This window comes from Corvus moneduloides, chromosome 13 (assembly GCF_009650955.1).
Source record: "Corvus moneduloides isolate bCorMon1 chromosome 13, bCorMon1.pri, whole genome shotgun sequence".
Taxonomy (NCBI): domain Eukaryota; kingdom Metazoa; phylum Chordata; class Aves; order Passeriformes; family Corvidae; genus Corvus; species Corvus moneduloides.
In genome coordinates this window covers 3,394,152-3,414,100 of record NC_045488.1, presented here as the reverse complement: position 1 = coordinate 3,414,100, position 19,949 = coordinate 3,394,152, and the positions used below count along the sequence as shown (strand labels likewise).

General features: G+C 41.5%; 1 protein-coding gene across 1 annotated transcript; it reads left to right on the top strand.

Moving 5' to 3' along the window:
* The first annotated feature begins 461 nt into the window (after nucleotides 1-461).
* C13H15orf40 (chromosome 13 C15orf40 homolog) lies at nucleotides 462-3,366 on the top strand. Its single transcript, XM_032123219.1, has 4 exons — nucleotides 462-571; nucleotides 651-777; nucleotides 1,570-1,697; nucleotides 2,574-3,366. The coding sequence occupies exons 1-4, from the start codon at nucleotides 500-502 to the stop codon at nucleotides 2,664-2,666; spliced, it is 420 nt and encodes a 139-aa protein (XP_031979110.1). The 5' UTR covers nucleotides 462-499; the 3' UTR covers nucleotides 2,667-3,366.
* Nucleotides 3,367-19,949: the final 16,583 nt, after the last annotated feature.

The following is a 19,949-nucleotide window of genomic DNA, read 5'->3' as shown; positions in this document are numbered from 1 at the left end:
GCCCGGCTGTGCGGGAGCAGCCGCTGCGGGCCCAGGGCCAGGCCCGGCCGGGCCGCGCCGGAGGAGCCGCTGCGGAGCCGGAGCCGGAGCCAGGCCCGGCCGGACCGCGCCGGAGGAGCCGCTGCGGAGCCGGAGCCGGGGCCAGGCCCGGCCGGACCGCGCCGGAGGAGCCGCTGCAGAGCCGGAGCCGGAGCCAGGCCCGGCCGGACCGCGCCGGAGGAGCCGCTGCAGAGCCGGAGCCGGAGCCAGGCCCGGCCGGACCGCGCCGGAGGAGCCGCTGCAGAGCCGGAGCCGAAGCCAGGGCCAGGCCCGGCCGCGCCGCGTCGGAGGAGCCGCTGCAGAGCCGGAGCCGAAGCCAGGGCCAGGCCCGGCCGCGCCGCGTCGGAGGAGCCGCTGCGGAGCCGGAGCCGGAGCCGGAGCCAGGCCCGGCCGGACCGGGCGGAGCGCGCAGGCGCCTCGGGGCGGGCCCAGCGCGGCTGCCGGAAGGGCCGCCCCGGCCATGCCGAGCCTCGCCGGGTTCCTGCGGGTGCGGGCGGCGCCGGTGCGGTGCGGCAGGGCTATGCCCGGGAAGGTGCGGGCAGGGCCACGACAGGGAAGGGGGGCAGGGGCGGGTGGTGCCCGCGGTGACCGCGCCTGTTCCTCTGTTTCAGGGAAAAGCAGCCGCCAAGGGCCCTGCGGAGCCGGGCGCCGCCGCGGGACCGGTGGTGGCGGCGGGCGGCGGCTCCGTGAGGGTGGCGGTGCGCGCCAAGCCCGGCGCCCGCTGCAGCGCCGTCACAGGTGGGTCTGTGGGCCGGGGCACCCTGGGGAACAGCGACGGAGGGAGTGAACGCACAAAATCCCACCCGAAAACTAAAGCGAGTAGTTCGGTTCTCCTGGAGTAGCTCGTTGGCGTCCCCCGTGTGCAGCGCTGGGTGGCGCGGTGAGCACGGGGTGAATCCTGATGCTAAACCCTTCCGTTTGGCATGTGTGGTTTAGTGCGGGCTGTTTGTGTCCCAAGAGCGTGTGCGGTTTTATTAGAGCCATAAAAGTTCGCTCTAATAAACCGTGTTCTCCCTCTACAGCCCTGGGTTTGCGCCTGCACGCATTGGAACCGCTTTCACACCCCGCGTGTGTGTGAGAGCCACGGGCTGTGGCAGTGTCCAGGCTCCGCTGGTGACACAGGGAACTTACTGGCAGTGTAACTCTCTGAGCAGCTAATTTAACGAGCGGCTTTTGGGGGGGTAACCTGGTTTGAGTCTTGTTACGTGGTGCCGAGCAGGACAACACCTGCACCAGAATGGGCTCGGAGCTCCGAGCGGTGCCCCCGTGTGAGAAGGCTGGTAACTCATGACTGCACTCTGCTAGGGCATGAAGGCTTCGCTGCTTGTGATGTCAGGAGTTTATATTTGATTGTACTGGCTGACAGTCGAGGGAATTTATGAAATACGGAAATGTCATCACCTGCTAATCTATACATTTATTTGGTTTTAAATTAAAATGCTTTTGAAAGCATAAACATTCATTTTTAGGGAACAATGACTAGCTGTTTTGAATATTTTGAGCATCACCTCCTCACACTATTTGTTACAGATGTGACGGCTGAGGCAGTAGGTGTAGCTATTGCTGCCCCTCCATCAGAAGGGGAGGCAAATGCAGAGCTGTGTCGCTACCTCTCTAAGGTGCTTGGAGTGAAGAAGAGTGACGTTACTTTAGAGAAGGTACTTCCTTTTCTTCCTTTCAGTTTTGCCCTACTGCAATTGAAATTCAGGATTTTGAAACTTACACATTGAGTACAAGGAGTTACTCCAAGTTCAGTCCGAAAGACGCTTTAAAAAGTTTAGTTGAGTTAATGGAATGATTCATTGAGGACAAACTTAGTGTAGGAAGAACTATGGCTGATCTTGAGATCCTTTAATCAAAAGAGTTACCATGATAATGTTTTGCAAATCTGTAATTCATGTGTTCTGTGTTCTTCAAAGATTCTCTTGTTTTCATGTCAAATGAGTTCACAAAATTTGTCTTGCAGAGAATGTGCATTTGATTAATAACTTTTCACTTTTAAAAAAAAAAAAAAAACTTACATATTTGAGTCAAAATATTCTGACATTTAACTGTCACACATAAGCAAGAGGGTATGTAAGCACTTGGGTTGTAGCTGGACCTCCAGAGTTTCTCTGTGTTAGAATTTACATGTCTTTAATTCAGTGAGTGGAAACTCTTCGTTTTATTCATTGCACTGAATAAATAATTTGTTTTATTAATTCATTGTACTTGAAGTCAGCCTTTCCAGCCATTTCCATTTATAGTTTATGAGCATAAGAGCACAATGAAAAATGGTGCTTTTTATTTTTATCTGTTGGTTTAACAGAGTAGTTGTAGGAGTCTTTTGAAGAGTAGTGGTAAATGGTAAGATGACTAAGGAATTGAGCACTGTGTTGTGAAAAGGTAGAAATGAAAAGCTTTGAGTCTTGTTTTTCCTGAATCATGGGCAAACTGCTTGATTTTTTTATCAACATTTTACAAATAGCACTGTTTCCTTAACTTAAAGGGTAATTCTCTGAAAGATGGTTTTTTTCTGTGTTTGTCTGAACCAGGGGGGTAAATCACGTGACAAAGTGGTGAAGATTTTGGTATCAATGACACCAGATGAGATTTTAGAAAAACTGAAAAAAGAAGCTTCCAGTTGACCTAAAACAAGAGCAGGAAATGGGACAGTGCATCTTGGCATATGGACTGATATTCTTTCTTACTTAATGTAGTGCTGTTGAGAATGTGGGTAATGACTACAGAAAGATACTTCTTTCCCCCTGTATAGCTGTAGGTTTGGTTAGAAAACTGAGAGGCTGTATCTGCTTCTGTCACTACAGACTTCCTTCTGCTCTGGAGAGTTTCCTGTGGGTAAGAGTTGTCCTCTTTCCTGGTCCCTAAACAAATGGTTTAGGAAACGTTTTTCTCAGTGAAGCAAACATTGGTTAACAAAGTGAGAGGCTTGGAGTGACAGCCTTCAATGTGAAAAGTGGTACAAAAGGACAAGTCTGGATGGCAGAGACATACAGAAGACTGTTCTCTCTGATACCTTACAGCAGGTACTGTGTGCAGCTTTTCACTGTGGGCACTTACAGACATCTAAAATAAATGTATTTGAAGCCAATGTGCTGTTGTTGATCACACAGACAAGCTAAAAGTAGAATCACCTGAACAACTGAAAGAAAACCAGAGGTTTTCAGTATGAAAAACCAATGCAGACCCCAGTAATTGCACACTTGGGGTCACTTTGTAATAGTCTGTAAATAGATTCCTTAAAGGTAGAGATATGATCATGTATATCTGTGCCAATTGTATGTTACCTGTAATGACTGTTCTTAATAAAAGGGGCAAAAAGTATTACCAAAGTTTGGTTTGTGTTTATATTTTTAACAAAGATAGAAGTTGTTTCCTAGAAGTCATGTAATGGAATGCTGCTCTTAAACAGCGTTTTGTTACAATCTGATGAGTAGTACAAAAATGAGTAGTAGTGCAACCCCTAGAGAACTGAGCAGAGTCATTTGTAGAACAAAACAAGAAGTCTGAAACAAAATGGGCAACTATACTCCAGTTTCAGGGCTGATGAGACGAAGGCTGAGCTTCTCTTTTTATCACACTTCAGAGGTCAGAGCAAGATTTAACTGGCATTTCCCAAAAAATGTTTGTGATATCACACATTTCTGGTAGGGGCTTGGTTTTGCCTCTGCATCACTGCTTATGTCTGCAATTGTCCTGCGGTTGTCATGTTAAAAAGAATGTAATGGCTAAAGGAAAAAAGATAAACTGTTCTGAAGGTTTGCTTAAGGTTTGGCATACCTTGTCCTGGAAAATAATGTTATGAATGCATAAGCATTTATGGCAGATGCATTACCAGATTGATGCTGTACAAGCTTCATCTCTCATAATTGGCTTTTTCATGGGCAAAAATTCTTTTGCTTTAGGGAATCCTTTCAGTTTCCTGTTATCCTAAATATTGCAATGGTTGCTTTTGGAATTAGAGAACTGGTGTTTGTCAAGATGACAGCTGCAAGATGACTAATTTTAAAGAAGTTACGAAAAATGTTACTTTCTGGAGAAATAAGTCTAAATTCTGAATTCTGTTTAATGGTTTCCACCTGAGCCCCTTACTTTCTCAGGCATTTGGGCAGCCATACATTGCCTCAGTCCTCTTTCCTTACTTTTCTTTTCAGTCTTCACAGGCTGATTTTGTTTTACTGTTCCATCAGTTTTGGTTCACCCCTCCCTGCTGTTAGATCTGCTCTTGCCCAGCAGAGGGGTACCGTGTCTTGCACAAAAATTAAGGCAAAGTAAACCAAGGCGAAGTGTTGTTGGTTTGTTGTTGGGGTTTTTTCTCTTTATTTCCTAAACTTCCTATCATGAGTAGAAAACAACAATAAAAAGGCTGAGGAATTCTGTATTTATAAATTACATTTGGAATTGGATGCTGCAACAGCCATTATAAAGTTTTCTTTGAAAGCTTCTATACTCCATTGAAATAATGTATTACACTTGCCCATGACTTCAGACCCAGACTGAGGGAGGAGCTGTGTGGACAGATACAGTCTCTGAAGTACATTGATCTTCAATGATTATCTACAATAGCTAACTTAGTTTTTCAGTGCCCTCTCTGTCTTGTCAACATGTTCTGCCTAGGCTTTGCTGGCTTCTGCCTTGGTTTCTTCACCTTTCCTAAACACCTTCAGCTGGCATTCTGCATTTATTTTTCCTAATCAATGAAAGTAACTTGAATTCTAGTAGTGGGGCAAATAAAGCCTTTACATGCTGGGAATGTACAATTTATTTAATATGAGTAGCCAAAATTATTTTAGAATGTCAGTGTAAGTAACACTGTGGTGTTGCCATATAGAATCATAGAATCATATTTAATATCTGACAGCCTCTTACGTCAGTGGTTTTTGTGCTGTCTTCCAGTCATATCCCTAACATCTTGGTTGTGGATTTATGTAACCTGGTGAAATGCTTGGGAGGCAGGAACTGCTGGTCCACTGTATATCAAAAGAGAGGTAGAGAAGGGTTAAGCAACTTGTGTGACCAAACAATGCCAAAACTGTGATTTAGGCCTAGCTCCTATAAATCTTGCATTGAAATCCTAACCTGTCAACTGTCTCTTCATGAACACAGTAAAATGTCTTTCATTCTATTGAAAAAGTTGTGGTAGCAAATATCCCTTACTCCAGCAGAGTATGTTTTTAATAGAGAAGAGCTTTGTGATATTGTAAGAAGCTTCTTCCAAGAACTTCAAAACACTTCACAAATCCCTGCTCAAAATAAATTCTTATTCCTGGACCAATTTAAAAACATTGTGGTGCCAGTTGCTGCATAACTTTTACGTTGGTACCTGCTTTATCCGTGTGCATTAAGCTACATGATTACTCAGCTATTGAAATCAAACACTGTCCTCTTTCCCTAATGCATGGTCTGACCAATTTCAGTAAAATCTGGCTAATGGTGATTCAGTATCTTACTGCTTGCAGGCCTGGGCAGTCAGTGCAATTTTTAAGTATAATTAAGTTATTTAAACATTAGCAAAATAGAAGTTATCTGAATAAATTCTGTGCCAGTTTTATGGCATGGAAGGGTCTTAGTCTTTCATCCACTCAGTTACATTTATTTTCTAAAATCCAGCTTTGGATGTAGGTTTCATTGTCGTAGTGTAATATGCTAATTAAGGATATTTAATTATACCCTCTGAAACTGGCCTCTTTGCTCTTTTTCTTTCAATCCACTCCATTTATCATCTGCAGCACATTCGTATCCCTCCTTTTAGTCCCAAGTGTTTCTAAATCCTCGTTTATTCAGGTATCATCAGTCTAAATAATCCTGGATAATTGACGACTTTGTCAAGAACTGGCAGCAGCAATTTAGCAGAAAGCACAGTTTAATATCTTCCTGCTTCCAGCTTCCAGGAAGATAGGTACACCTGATTTTCCTGCTCAGTTCTTCACATCTTGTTCTTGTTTCCCCTCTCATAATGTTTATTTGCTTGTGTAAAACTTGAACTGGCTGAGTTTTTAAAATTTTTTCTTCATTACTTCTACCTACTGTATTCCCCTCTTGATGTTTTTAGTCTTTCTCTTGGGAGGATGATTCATTGTGACATTGACTGCTTTAAAATGGGCTCCCCTGTCTCCTTTGGGGAACACAAGTGCTTTATCCTCCTGTAAAACCTGCCCTGGTTGTTACTCTCTAGGAAGGGGCTGCATTTGGGGCAAAGTGCTCTTAATACGACTGGGGCACAATAAACAGCCAAAAAGCTGCTGAAGAAATGAAATGCTTGCCTGAAAAGAGGGGTCTGGTACTTCTCTGAGATACTGGGAGTTCATTTCTTCCTGGTCCCTTGTATATTGGCTTCTCAAGTAACTGTTACTGAGCTGTGATAAATTTTCTTTCATCTATAAATGCTGCATTTATTTGTTCTTTCAAGAGCTGGGGAAGTTAGAGTGATGAAGTATCCACTGTGCCATCTTACTGCAGCCTGAGGGTAAGTTTTTGGAATATTGTTTAAATAACATTCTGAGTTTCCAAATCTGAAGTATGGCAGGTGAAAAGGGAAATATATTGAGTATCAGTTCAGCAGCTGGTCACTATAGAAACGTGCTGTAAAGAGAGCAGTTAGCTGTGGACCCAAGGAAAAAAGAACAAACAACAGAGCATCAAAGCCTCATTTCCTGCTGCTCAGATAAAGCAGTTGTCTGCCTTAAGAGAATAGCTGGGGTTACAAGCTGTGGTTCTGGGGTGATTGTAATTAAGTTGGTTTTTTTCTAATACCTAGTAGGTGTGCAGTGCACGTGGGAAGGGCTGCAGCAATGCTGTTCCTTTGGCCAGCTTTTGTTGCTATAGTGCTTTGCAAACCAGGATGCACTGAGGCATAATTTATAACAAATTTCAAAGCTCTCAACATGTGTTAGGACATACTTTGTGCCCAGCTGTCTGAAAGGGGCATTGCCAAGTTGAATTTTATAAAACAAGCTATTTGTGTGGAGCCCTTTTATTTCCACCAGTGCTACTTTCCATAGTTTGTCTTAAAATCTATGAAGTTTTTTTGCTTCCTTTCTGATGTTCAGAAGGTCTGTGGGGTTACATTTGATGGAGGTATCAGTGCAGGTGCTCAGCCCCAGCAGCCACCTTCCTACCACATCTGGGCTCTCTTGCTGCCTCTCACCTTCAGTTTTGCTGCTGCTGTTCCAGGTAAGTGCCCTCCAGCAGGACCAGGCTCTCTGGGGCTGTTTCTGCTCTTTATTTGTCACTTCAGCATTGTTGCTGGCATCTCTTTACATGCCACCACATTTCTTTTTCTGTTTTTTGAGCCTGACAGCCCTTAGAGATGCATTCATTGTGGAAGGAGGGAAAAGACCTTGTGATACAATCTTTGCAATCAGAGTCCAAGCCTGTCCCTTCCAGTGAGGCCCTGTGGCAGCTCTTTGTAGCCTCCTGGCATTTGCCCTTTAATGAAATGTCTCCTTTTGTCTCCAGTAAATCTGGCAGCAATCAGCCAGCAGGTATGTGAGGACATGTTCCTACCATGAGGAAAGATTGCTGGTAGCTACTCAGATACACTTCTGAACAATTTTCTTCAGTTTCTTAACTGCCATTTTACAGTAGAAGTGCAAACTGTTACTAATAAACCTAATAGGTTTATGGGTTTCGATGAGATTTTTCCTTTTTGTTTGAAAAACCTGATTAGGCTCATCACTGACTGAATATAAATGCTAATACATAGAGGGAACCAGCCAGGCTAATTGCACTTGGCTAATTTCTCTTAATGAGAATGTCTGATTCCCTTCAGTCACTTCCTCACTGAGTTCAGGTTCAGCTGCTAAAGCAGACCCAGGAGCTTTTTGTTAAATATTTTTAAAAGATGATCAGCTTATAATGATGTTCTCAGTCTATGACTTCTGGTTACTGTGATTGCTGTCACATACCAGCCAGAAGAATTTTTTTTTCTTTATTTTATACCATTCTATGCAATATTTCTGGCAGAAGATAAATGTGAAAATAGATCATCTGAAAACATTAATTTGACAATAGCTGTTGTTAAATTGTGGATATGAGGCAAGTCCTGTCTTTCAGTAGTCAAGTACCTGTGTGTGTAAAAGCAGAGAAGGCGTAAGATCTAATTAAACACTGCTTTCAATAGTCTGAAAAGTATATAAATCCTAAATATGCAAAAACAAGTAAAGTAAGCCTGCCAGAGGAGGTGTTGATATGCATTTTGTGCACTTAAAGACAAAAAGAATGTGTAATACCAGAGCTTGCCATAAGCTGTTCTGCCAGCTTTAAGGGGCTGCCCTTGCAAATCTGAATTGGAAAATATTTTTGTTCGCTGATCTTGCTGTAAGGTAGGCCTCCACAGGAAACCTATAGAAAACCTTTGGTTTCTCAGCTGCATGTAATTCCTGCTCACTTCAGTGAACCAACTTGGTCTTTTTAGCTGGGGAGGAATTTAGAGCAGTGCTCCAGGTTTTACACACTTGGACTTCCAAACTTAAATAAGCAATTCCTGTTAGCTCATTTTAAGGACTTAGCTATTTTCAGGCTGGGTTTCAGGCTTTGCCCTGTGATTATCCAATGTTACCTTGATGAGACTCTCTGAAGAAACAGACCTTGTTTGTTTGATGCCTGGGTTTGCATAACATGTTAACTTCTCAAATCAAAAAATAAAGAAAATAAAACATGAGAGGGAGGAACAGAATAATTTTGTTAATCAAAGGTTAATTTATTGGGCTAGGAGCAATTTTGCTTGGCTTATGGGCTTTACAGGCTTGTTCTGCATGTCCTTCTAAACCCTGCTGGGAAGGAAGATACACAGAATAGAGGGCATAATAGACTCGAGATGTTTTATAGCACCTCCTTTGCTGTTCAGCACCCAAGTCAGAATGGGGAAAAAAAACCTGTCAGGTTTTCAAAGACTATAAATCTAATAATTTGCAATATAAGTTTCACAGTTATTTCTTACTGGCAATCTGGGAATCTAGGTGGAAAAAGGATATTACCTATGGCCCTCTTAGTGTGACTCCTGAATCCTGCCAATCTGAAATTTTCAAACAGGAAAGATTCATCTTCTGAAATTACAGGTTCATGTGAGGGCCACTGATGTGCGGTATAAAAAGAGCATCTATTGATATGGTTGTTGTTGAGAGTTGTATGAGTTAAAATACAAATTCAGATGAAAAAGTTGGTGAACTGCTCATAAGTAGTTCATCTATTCTGCCTTCCCATCTTATTTAAGTAAATTGATTCTACAAAGGCAGCTACATCTTGCCAATATTTTTTTGTGTTGGTGGCTGAACTATTACCCCTCACAGCAAGGCAGGGCTAACACTTTGTAATTGCTGTGAGGGGCTGGCACATCTCCAGGGTAGGCCAACTGCAGCTCCTGGGTCTTGTCTGCAGAGCTTTGTCCAAATTGTTGTGAGATCTCCCACAGGTTCACCTGACGCTGAATTGGCAGCCCTGGGAGCCCAGCCTCCAACCTTGCACCAGGAGGAGCTGCTGCCAGAAGTGCTCAGTCAGGTTAGAGGATATGGTGAGCTGGTTCTGCAGGGGAAGAGAGCTCTGGACTGTATTAAAAAATGTTTCTAAATATGAGACACGCTCTTCTGTGTCAGAAGGGGAAGTGCTAAGATGCTAATTAAAGATAAATTTGAACTTGGAGAAATTCATGCCCATCATTGCCACCTTTGATTTCTGAATTTCAGACCTAGCCCTTCTGCTGTGTGGATTGTCACTGTTGGAAAAAGTGCAAATAGCAAAAGAGGATGACACTTCATGGTTTAAGTGAAATCACTTGAGAATGGTTAAATCAGGTTTTCTGATTAACTGACTCATTTGATAGTGTAGTATGTGAGAGAGTGAATCAAACACCTAATTTTCCTTTGCTCTGCTGTCTGTGAACAGCATCAAGCCGAAGAGACGCCCATCTGTCTGTCTTCCAGATTATGTGCTTTCTCCACAAAGGAGCCTTTGGTCTAATGCTACATGCTTGTTCAGTTTTAGAGGATAAATACAGCCCACCGTTTCAGAGGATAAATAAATCTGTGACTTCTTAGTTGCAACAAAAAAGTGTGACTGGAGGCAGGTTTGGCAGCAGAGAATAAGCTATCAAGACTGTCACGAACGTTGGATTGGCAGCAGAGGAGATAACTATATTTAAGGGTTTTAGAGAAGAACTTGTCCTAAATAATGAGGTTTGAGCCAATTGTAGAGAGCAGGACTGCTGATTATCCTATATGCCTTATGTGTCCATTTTCATGAAGGACAGAATCTTTTCAAAAGAAAAATGTCAGACTTCTAAGTAAGAAAATAAGAGCATATAAACAAGGTATAGAAACCTCTGGGTTTTGCCCCTTTTTTTCAGTCTTTTCTGTTTATAATAACTTACAAATTCTCATTCTAGATTTGGGAGGGGGGGTTCTTGGAGATGCATATTCCTCTGTTCCTTTGGTAAAGCTCAAAATCTCTTGTTGCCCCTGTAATACAAATAATAATATGAGCATAATCAAGGTTGTATTTGTTTTGTGATTATTCTGAACACTGGAGACTAACAGTAATTATAATACCATTAAATAGTAATGGAAAAAGATTGAAGAGTGGATCATGAGACTCCTGGAAGGAGATGAAAATCTTGCTCAGTTTTCTTCAGTACTGCATTGCATTCCTCTCTTTTATGGCAAAAAGAGGAACCTAAAATGATTTCTGAAATGCTAAGGGTCAAGAGTGCCATGTAAAAGACAAGTTTGTGTGGGAAAAGCTAAGCAGAAATTAATTCAGTTTCAGTAATTAGTTTCCTGTAATTTTAGCAGTGCAGTAGTAGAGATAATCCAAGATACTGCATTCAGAGCCCAGAGACAGGAATATAAGTGTGAATTAAGCAATTCTTCCATGTACCTCTGTACCTCTCACCATGCAATCTGGCTGCTTTACAAGGCAGTGTAAGGTGGTATTTTTCTCCAGTCTTCTTTCGTTGTGTTTTCACAGCGTAAAGCTCCTGTCACGTGCTTGAAACTTTGTGTAATCCAAGGGATAAGAACACTGTCCATCTGGAAGCCAGGTAATAGAATTTCCTGATAACACTTGGTGGCAGGATCCATCATGGCCAGAGGTGTCTGTGTAGGTTCTGTGCTTTGCATGTGGGATAGAGCATGCTCCTCCAAGGAGCCTTGCAGCAGCTATGAGGCCATTGCCTTGCCCTTGCTTTGGGATGGGTGTGTTTTAGGGGAAAACAGATTTCTTTTGTGCAGTTCAGTCTGTCTGCTTTGTCATGTGTGAGCCACAATGTGTACATTGGGCCCTGCTTGCACAGTGTCTCTGTGGCTGTTGCAGTGTTGACAGTGTTCATTTGTGAGGAGAGATGATGTACATGACCCTGGCTAATGATCCTCTAACACACAGTGCTTCCAGTCCAAACTGAAAGACAGCATCCAAGGAGAAGGACAGGCTATGCATGATAAATACCTCTCCCACTGCACAGTCAGAGTAAGCTCATCACAAATGTTAAAAATGGAACTTCATTTTCCTTGAGCTTTTCAATTTCCTGTTAATACCTTTCACGGAGGAAAACATGTTTTTTGTCAAAATCATTATTATTTAAAGTCATATAAATTTGAAAGCTCTTAGAAAATGACAAATGTGATTTAAAATACCCATTTTAATTGTTTCTTAAGTATATGATCTTTGGTTTATTCCTTTATTTACTTTTGTGTATAGTGAACTTTCCTGATAAAGAGTCAATGAAGAAGATTTATAAACTGAGTTTACTATAATCACATTCTGGCCTGTATCAGTATTCAGGATGTATTGCTTATCCTAATCTGAAGTGATGTGTTAATTTGACTTGGAAATGGAGTAAGATGTGGACACAGAGTAAACAATTTAATGAATTAAATAAAATCATAACTACAGCTAAGTGATTCTGCTGTAGTGTTTTGCTAGTTAAAACAGAAGGCCATGCTGTTACTGCATGGGAATCTGCAGTTTATCAGCTGCTGGCAGATAATCAGCCCTGTTACCAAACTGTGCACGGTGCAGCTCTGCCTGCAGGCTGGCAATGTCACGGGGACGCACGGGGCATCGGGAGCCGCGGAAGCAGCAGCCCCAGCGTGGCACTTCCCCACCCCAGCTGTGATGCAGATGTTACACACACGAGATCCTTCATGCATTGTAACATTTGTTTAGGTTCTCAGCATGCTGCAGTGGACTGAGTGCTCCTATATATTTATATCTGTAATGCTCATAGAAGAAAATGTGGTTTGTTTAACAGCTTAGTTGATAGGAATTCGAATCAGTTCTGCTCTTTGGACCCTTTTCTTTCTGAAGTCTGTAGTGTTCTCCACCCTGTCTGTATTAAACCAGGCAACTCCCAGAGAGGTGTCAGTGATTTTTATTACCTACAGTAATTTTCTTTTGTTTAATAACCTCCTCTCAGCTTTTGAAACTGAGGCACTCTTGTGTCATTTACTGAGGTTATCATATTAAACTCCTCTTGTCTCTTGCAAGCAATAGTAGGGGTGCTCCATAGAGATTTTAATGGTAGGGGCTGTAAGGATCCTGAACTCAGCTGGGATCTTTGAATAGGCTGCTTTTATCCCAAGTGGTGCAGACAAAAATACTACAAAGTCACCGCCACACACTGTTCCACAATGAAGCTGTCCCAAAATAACCAATCCATAGCTGATGATAAACAGTGTAGTGGGTGAAGAGCTCTCAGGCTTAAGCTGTTGTTGAGAGAAGGAATTGGCAATGAGCCCCAGGGCTTCAAAGAATAGCTTTCAGAGGGAATCCTGACAGTTTCTATACTAGTAGCAGAAAATGTGAAGAATCTGAGAATATTTTCTGAGCCATGTCCTGGGTGGCATGGTTAGGGACAGGTTCCCGCCTTTCAAACGTGGTATGGGAGGTGTGATTGAAAGAGACAGAAGCTGTTCATCAGCCCATGTTCCTGGCACTGCTGTGTGCATTATGTGCAGCAAAAGTGGAGTTCAGCCAGAGAGCAGCTGAGTGCGTGGACAGCTTTGAATCCAAAGACACGACAGGACCTGCTGGGATGTCTAGGATCCTCCCCCACAGAATTAATGAGAAATAGATGCCATATGGAGGAATTCTCTTGCCAATGGTCTGTGATGCCATCTTTGTCCTCCAGTTCTCATCAATTACAAATGTCTTTTAAATAGATTTTTAATTAACCTTCAGTTATATGATTTCATCTTCTCAGCTACTAAGGACACTGACCTTTCAGTAGACTCTTCTAGAATAAGACTTTATTTCTGATAAGAGACTTTTGTTGCAATGGCAGATCTATCACTCTTTTCCTTCACCAGTACATCCCCTCTTCCATCATAGCTGACTCATCCATTCCTCCCCTCACCACTGTATTTTCTTTTCTTTTCCTGTAGGTGCAAAAAACAACTTTACCTTTTATGGTTTTTGAAACTCAGATGTTTAACTATGTAATTTTAGTTGTTTGTATCAACATTTTTGCATCTACTTGGGTTTTTTTTTTTAAAACAAGCACTGTAATACTTCTAAGGCTGGAATTTTGCTCACCCTTGCTGTGACTGTATGGTGTGTATGAGAATGTTTATAAAATCAATGAAATACACATTAATAGCACATTCAATACAGTAACTGTCACAAGCTTTATTGATGTGGAATCTGGTTTGAGTAGATTTCCCCCTCGTTTTTAATTCACCTCTATATAATTCAGTGTTAACTATCAAGTTGGAGTACCCACACATCTTAGTTATGATGAGGCTGTCTTTATGCTACTTAAATTTTTTAAGGCTTTTTCTACTGTACCCATAGGATTAGAATCACATTGTGTTTACTGTAGGTCTAGCTTTGAGAGCTTTCTAGGCTACAGAATCCCATATATATATATATATATATATATATACACACTATATAACTATGGAGTGACATAAAGACACTGTTTAAAACAAGTCACTGCCTTCATAGTATCTTTGGGTTTAGTTAAAAAAATATTTTAAAATCAACAAATAAATTAATTTGCTCACCAGAATGTTTCTAATACATTGTGTTGGGACATACAGACCCCAGCTGAGATTTATATACCATACCTATGTTTTATATGGAGTAGCTGCTGCCTGGTAGGTTTTGTAGCCAAAATGTAGAGCACAGAAGAGGAAAACAGGGCACAGAACCACAGTTTTACAGATGGAAGCTGAGACACAAAAGGGTTAAATGTGATTTGTAGCTGAGCATGTAACACGCATGTCTGGTTCTATTTTTGAAAACATCCTTTTCACTTTCTTTTTAGTTCTGGAAGAATGACTGGAACTGTGGCAAAATTGTCGTTTTAGAATTTTAAAGTAGCTTTAAGAGTCTTGTCTTCAGAAGTGCTCAGATATGAGAAGCTAGTAAAACAGCTATATCTGAAATAACTGGCCTGGTGCCTGTGTCGTGATAGGAAGGCAAGAGTAAAAACAGTATCAGATTTAAAAAGCATTTCTAGGTCAGTAGTGAGAATATGTTTAATGCAGGTGTGCAGAGAAGTAAGATTAGGTTTAGCTTTTATTATCTAGCACTAAATCCATTTTGTCTCTAAAAACTAAAATCCTACTGGTGGGGTCTAAAGAGGTTGTTCAATTGGATTTACCCAGACTGCAGGATATGTAATAAACAGTGATTTGTTCATTGTCCCTTGGATCTGTCCACCTTGCTTAAGGACTTAAACTGTGCCAGTGTAATAAGCCAGCTGCTTAACTGCATCCAGATTCTGTATTTTGCCAGCTTGTTCTGTGATGGGGAGGTCCCTGGAGTCTGTGGAGGAAGGAATTTTGTTTTGTTTTGTTTTGTTGGTGGTTTTTTTGGTTGGTTGGTTTTTGTTTTTCATTTTTTTGTTTCCCTCCCCTCAGGCTGTGATGTGGCCATAAAGTCACTTGATGACCAGCAGTCAAATCTCAACACTTCCTTACTGTCTTTTGCAGGATACATGGGGAAACAGCCATGAAAGCAGCCATGAAAGAATCCTTTAGCTCAGCCATGCTCCCTGCCCTCATTGCCAGTGCTCTAACACCATCCCTCCACTCCCATTTTCTCTTAGAACATAAAAAAAAATATTAATCCTTCTGATGGAAGTATCCTCTGAGCCACAGAGCTGGAGAAATAGGATTTGCCCATGTTGGCGATTTAAGGTAAAGCTCCTTTACATTCTTACAGGAGTTCAGCTGGGCTTTAGAGGAGCATATGTGCTCCCCAGGCTTGATGCTCCCTCAGCTCACTTCAGAGCAGGTGTTTCAAGTGTGTGGCTTGCAAATGAGTAAGACGAACTCGATCTGAGAGGAATGTGTGTCCCCACAGAGCTCCTGCACTAAACTGATCTAAACTCCAGAGGTTTTGTATGCTGTATTTAAATGCTCATACCATTAAAACCACTGAAGCAGTATTCTTCAATGTGCTTTGGTTTAGGTCTCAGTGGCCTTCATAAATCAAGATGATATGATGACTGAAAACCAGGCTTTGCTGTGGAAAAAATAATTTTCTTGTTACGTAAAAAGAATATGTAATCATTTGAGGCTGGTTGCTTTTGGCAATTATTAGTGTAATTTTATTTTTCTTGAGCACGTTTTCAATAGAAAAATGTGTAATTTCAAGCATTTCTTCAGAAACAAATCTCAGACGTGACTTTGGACAAAAAGCATCCACTTTCTGATCATGCTAAACCTGGCCAAAAGCTGTGTGAAATGTCTTAAAATGTAGTTGGGCTTTTAACTTGTACCTCAGCAGTACTGATTATAATCTTAAGTATTTGATTTATGTGGATATTTAAATACCATATTGTCTTTCCTCACACAGAATAAGAGCATTGAAAAAGCTTAGTGTCTTAATCATTCTTTGTAACATGTTTCAGTTTGAAGGTTCTGCTTGAATCCTTGAAGATTGTTTTTTTCATGGATGAGATTGAGCATTAATTATTTCTGTAGTTCTATAACAAATAACTAAGTTATTTTCATGATTTAGCTCATTTCTTGAATAGATAAGGTTTTTTCTTCAAACAATGAGCAGAATCAGTTTTGATCCTTGTTACTGAGACATCTTTTATTAATGAAGCAAAGTTTGAATTCTACAGTATACAACAACAACCCCCAAAATAAAAGGGAGCCCATACTTGGGGGGGGGGAAAGCCAGCTGCTGAAGTATGATTTGATTAAAAAAAAAGGCATCTCTGTGTTAAGATAAAGACAATATTCATTTGTTTTCATGCTAGTCAAAAATAACACGGAAGTTATGCATTGAGGATAGTGATATGATTTATCCTGTTGTGTGTTTATCAGACTTGGAGTAAAAGGTAGGTATTAGCAATTTCCACCATCTCTTGTAAGAAATATGCATTTTAACAGGGCAGGGTACTTAGTCAGGGGCGAGCTGCACAGAAATAACACTTTGGCATTGCTTTTTCACACAAGCAAATGAGGACTGACAACCACTAAGCGCAGTCCAGGCTTTCTGAAGAAAAATATAGGCCATGGTAAACACAAAAATACATTCCAGCCTGCAGAGCCTAATGAAAAAATAAGCCTCTTGAGAGGCAAGATCATTGTGCACCACCACAGCATGGTTGCCATTGACTCTCCTGGCAGTGCTGCAGCTGCTGGACTCAGTTTTGATCTCTGGATTCACCTCCGTGTGTTTTGAAACAGGCTGAATTTTTCCTAGGTGCTTTCAGGGAAACCTGATCTGCCCTATAATCTTGCTTAGCTTCTGGGCAGGAGAGTATCAGTGCTGTGCATAGTTCAAGCAGGGTTATGTAGCTCTCTTCTAACCTTCAGGGACAAGGAGACAGATTATAGCAATTTTTCCTGATTGGCAAGTGAAAGGCAAAGGAAATGCAGTTTTGCCAAATTGCTCCCAAGGTGCAAGTAGCTGCTATAAGGTGCAGTCCTGTTTTCCCTTCCTTCTTGCTTCATGTTCATACTCCTCTTGTTTGTCAGCATTAGAGAAGGTGTGGCAGCACAGTTGGACCAGCCAGAAAAATTCCCCAGAGTTGTATAATTCGGAGATTTTTGTTTTACTTAAGGAATAGGGATGGTGACAGATAAAACCTTCTTTTTTTAATTTGATACAAAAAGCTTTTCCTTTCCAACATCTCAGTACAAGAAGCAAATGTGGACATGTTTCTTGGTTAAGCAGAATACTTATTAGCAAATTAATAGTATGAGTTTAAATATATTCAAATATATAACTGCTGCAATATATTAAAATATATTTAAACAGGAGATTAAGTATCTTTCTTGTTCAAGGAGTTGAATGTTGATTATATTTATATCTGAAATGACATTTGTCTGCCTGGTCTGCAATCTCTACTAGAGAGCTTCTTGAAAGTAGTTCAGCTTCTAACTAACCTTTCAAAGCACATCTGCACATTTTTGTTCCCAGCTGCACAGACAGAATGAAATAGAGGTTGAATAGCAGTGAAAACTTGTAAGACTGGATCTCACAAATCACGGTAAGATTTTTTTTTTTTACTGTGCACATTCTTTTACATTCAAGTTTCTAGGGGCTTAGCTGTGATTTGAAAGCCTTTAAGCATTTTTTAAAATGCTAGTTAAGAAATTGTACAAAAGCTATTGATTTTTCTTAGTTATTTGCCATAGTACCTGTAATTTAGCATGATTATTCTTCAGTATCAATTAAAAATCCATGCAAAATTGCTGTATGCCTTCAAGAGTGGATTTAGAGCTGCTGCAAAGCTCTATTCAGAACTTTGCATTCACACTCTCGGTAACGTGGCAGTCATTTTTTAATACATAACACTTATCTTTGTTTTATTCATGGTAATTATGATGTCTGAGCAAATGTCAGATGGAAGAGATCTCTTAAAGTCAGATTCCAGACACTAAATTTTAATGTTTACCCTGCAATCTCCAGCACAGTTAAAGCAAACAATTTCTATAGTGTCTGAAGTTGCCCAGCTTCAGTTTTATCATCTGTAACACAGTGTAATGCACAAACTGTAATTGCAGGCAATACTTAGCTGGTTTTATTTAGCTTGAAAGAGACAGTAAACTGGACTTTATCATAAATACTAATTCATCTAAATGGGAACTGAGGTAATATATTTTGGATTTTATGTATTTTTCTGTCTGGTGCAAGGCATGCATTTATTTAGCAATGTATTCCTCTCCCCCCACCTCCCCAAATTAAACTTTTGCCATAATTGTTCTAAGGAAAAGTTTTGTAAATAATACAAGCCCTTAAAGTTGAATTAAGAGCTCTACTGGTGAGGCATGTGGGAATTATGAATATAAAAGCACAAACTGGGAAGCTGCACTGGCCTGTCTCTCTCCTGGTCTCAGTCAAGAGACTCAAAGTAAGACAGCTGAGACCATAAAATGTGTGATTCTAATTCATAGCTTCCACCTAGACCATCGTGATCTATCTGCTTCTACAGTCCACCCACAATGTTGAAGATTGGATTTGCCATTTTCTGGCATACTACACCACCGGGCCTTTTTTTGGAATGCTTTGCTGCGCAGCCAGCAAAGTGGGATTCACAACACTGTCACGAAGATGGAAAGAGCTGGAGAAGAACCTGGGGAGACCTAAGAGCACCTTCCAGTACCTACAGGGGCTACAGGAGAGCTGTAGAGGGACTTTAACAAGGACATGTGGTGACAGGACAAGGGGGAATGGCTTCAAACTGAAAGAGGGCAGCTTTAGATGATATTAGGAAGAAATTCTTTCCTGCAAGGGTGGTGAGGCACTGACACAGGTTGCCCAGAGAAGTTGTGGATGTCCCACCCCTGGAAGTGTTCAAGGCCAGGCTGGATGGGGCTTTGAGCAACCTGGCCTAGTGGAAGGTATGGCCAGGGGGTTGGAACTAAATGATCTGAGGTCTCTTCCAACCCAAACCCTTCTAGGGCTCTTTATTCACTAGCTGAAAGATAATCAAAATAATAAAATAGTTACTGAGCTTGAGGAAAGGCAACAGATGAAACAGATCTGTTCCTTCTGCTGCGTTTCATTTCAACCTGAGATGCTACTCCAGATGGTGAGGGAGAAGAACATCCTGGTACAGCCTGACTTCCGCGGCATAGCTGGCAGTGTCAGGCTCTTTGCAGGAAGAGATGCACTCCCTTCTTGGAGGCAGGAGCCTGGGGTGTTGGGCACTCTGCACATGATTCTGCATTAAAAGGGAATTCCACCAAGGGCATGAACTTGCAGGCTCTCCACAGAGCAGAGGTTAGAACTTTGTATTATCTTGTATCTCCCTTTGTAAAGGCTCCACTGTATTAATGAGGATTCAAAGAAGTGCATTTCATCCAGTAGAACTTCTTAGAGGAAAAACAAACCTCTTGTGAAAAGATTTCTAACTGAATTCGAGGCAAATACTTCAGGGAGTGGGATATTAAAACCTGTATCAGAGCTAACAGTATTATAAGAAAAGCAGAAAACAAATACTTAGCAGGTCAGTGAAGACACTTGTGTATGACAGCCTATGCAAGAGCTACATCCAGTGACTCTTTCTGTGTAAACACACCCTTTAGCTCTTAAAAGCATCTGATGAGCTGGGGGACTCTGCTTTTGACTTCTGTGCTTTATCTTCAAATCAAGATGCACTAATTTGTGCTCCTTATCACATAATGCCAGGACTTTTACAGCAATCTGCAGGGATGGGGCCCTGTTTCTGCACAGCAGCTGAAGAAAATGTCAAGTACAGAGACACGCACTGCTCCCTTGATACAAATTAGCTGATCACGTAAATGGGTAAACAGAGAACTCTGACCCTATTAGAACAGAATGCAGATAGTGGATTAACATTCCAGACTTCTAATTAATTACAGCGTGTCTCATCCTTCTGATTGCTGTTGAGTAGGCCATTCTGCTACCTTAAGCCCACAGCTGTCCAGTACTAGCACTTACCCGTCAGTCCAGCTCCTTGTTCAGCTGTTGGCTGAGAAGAAAAT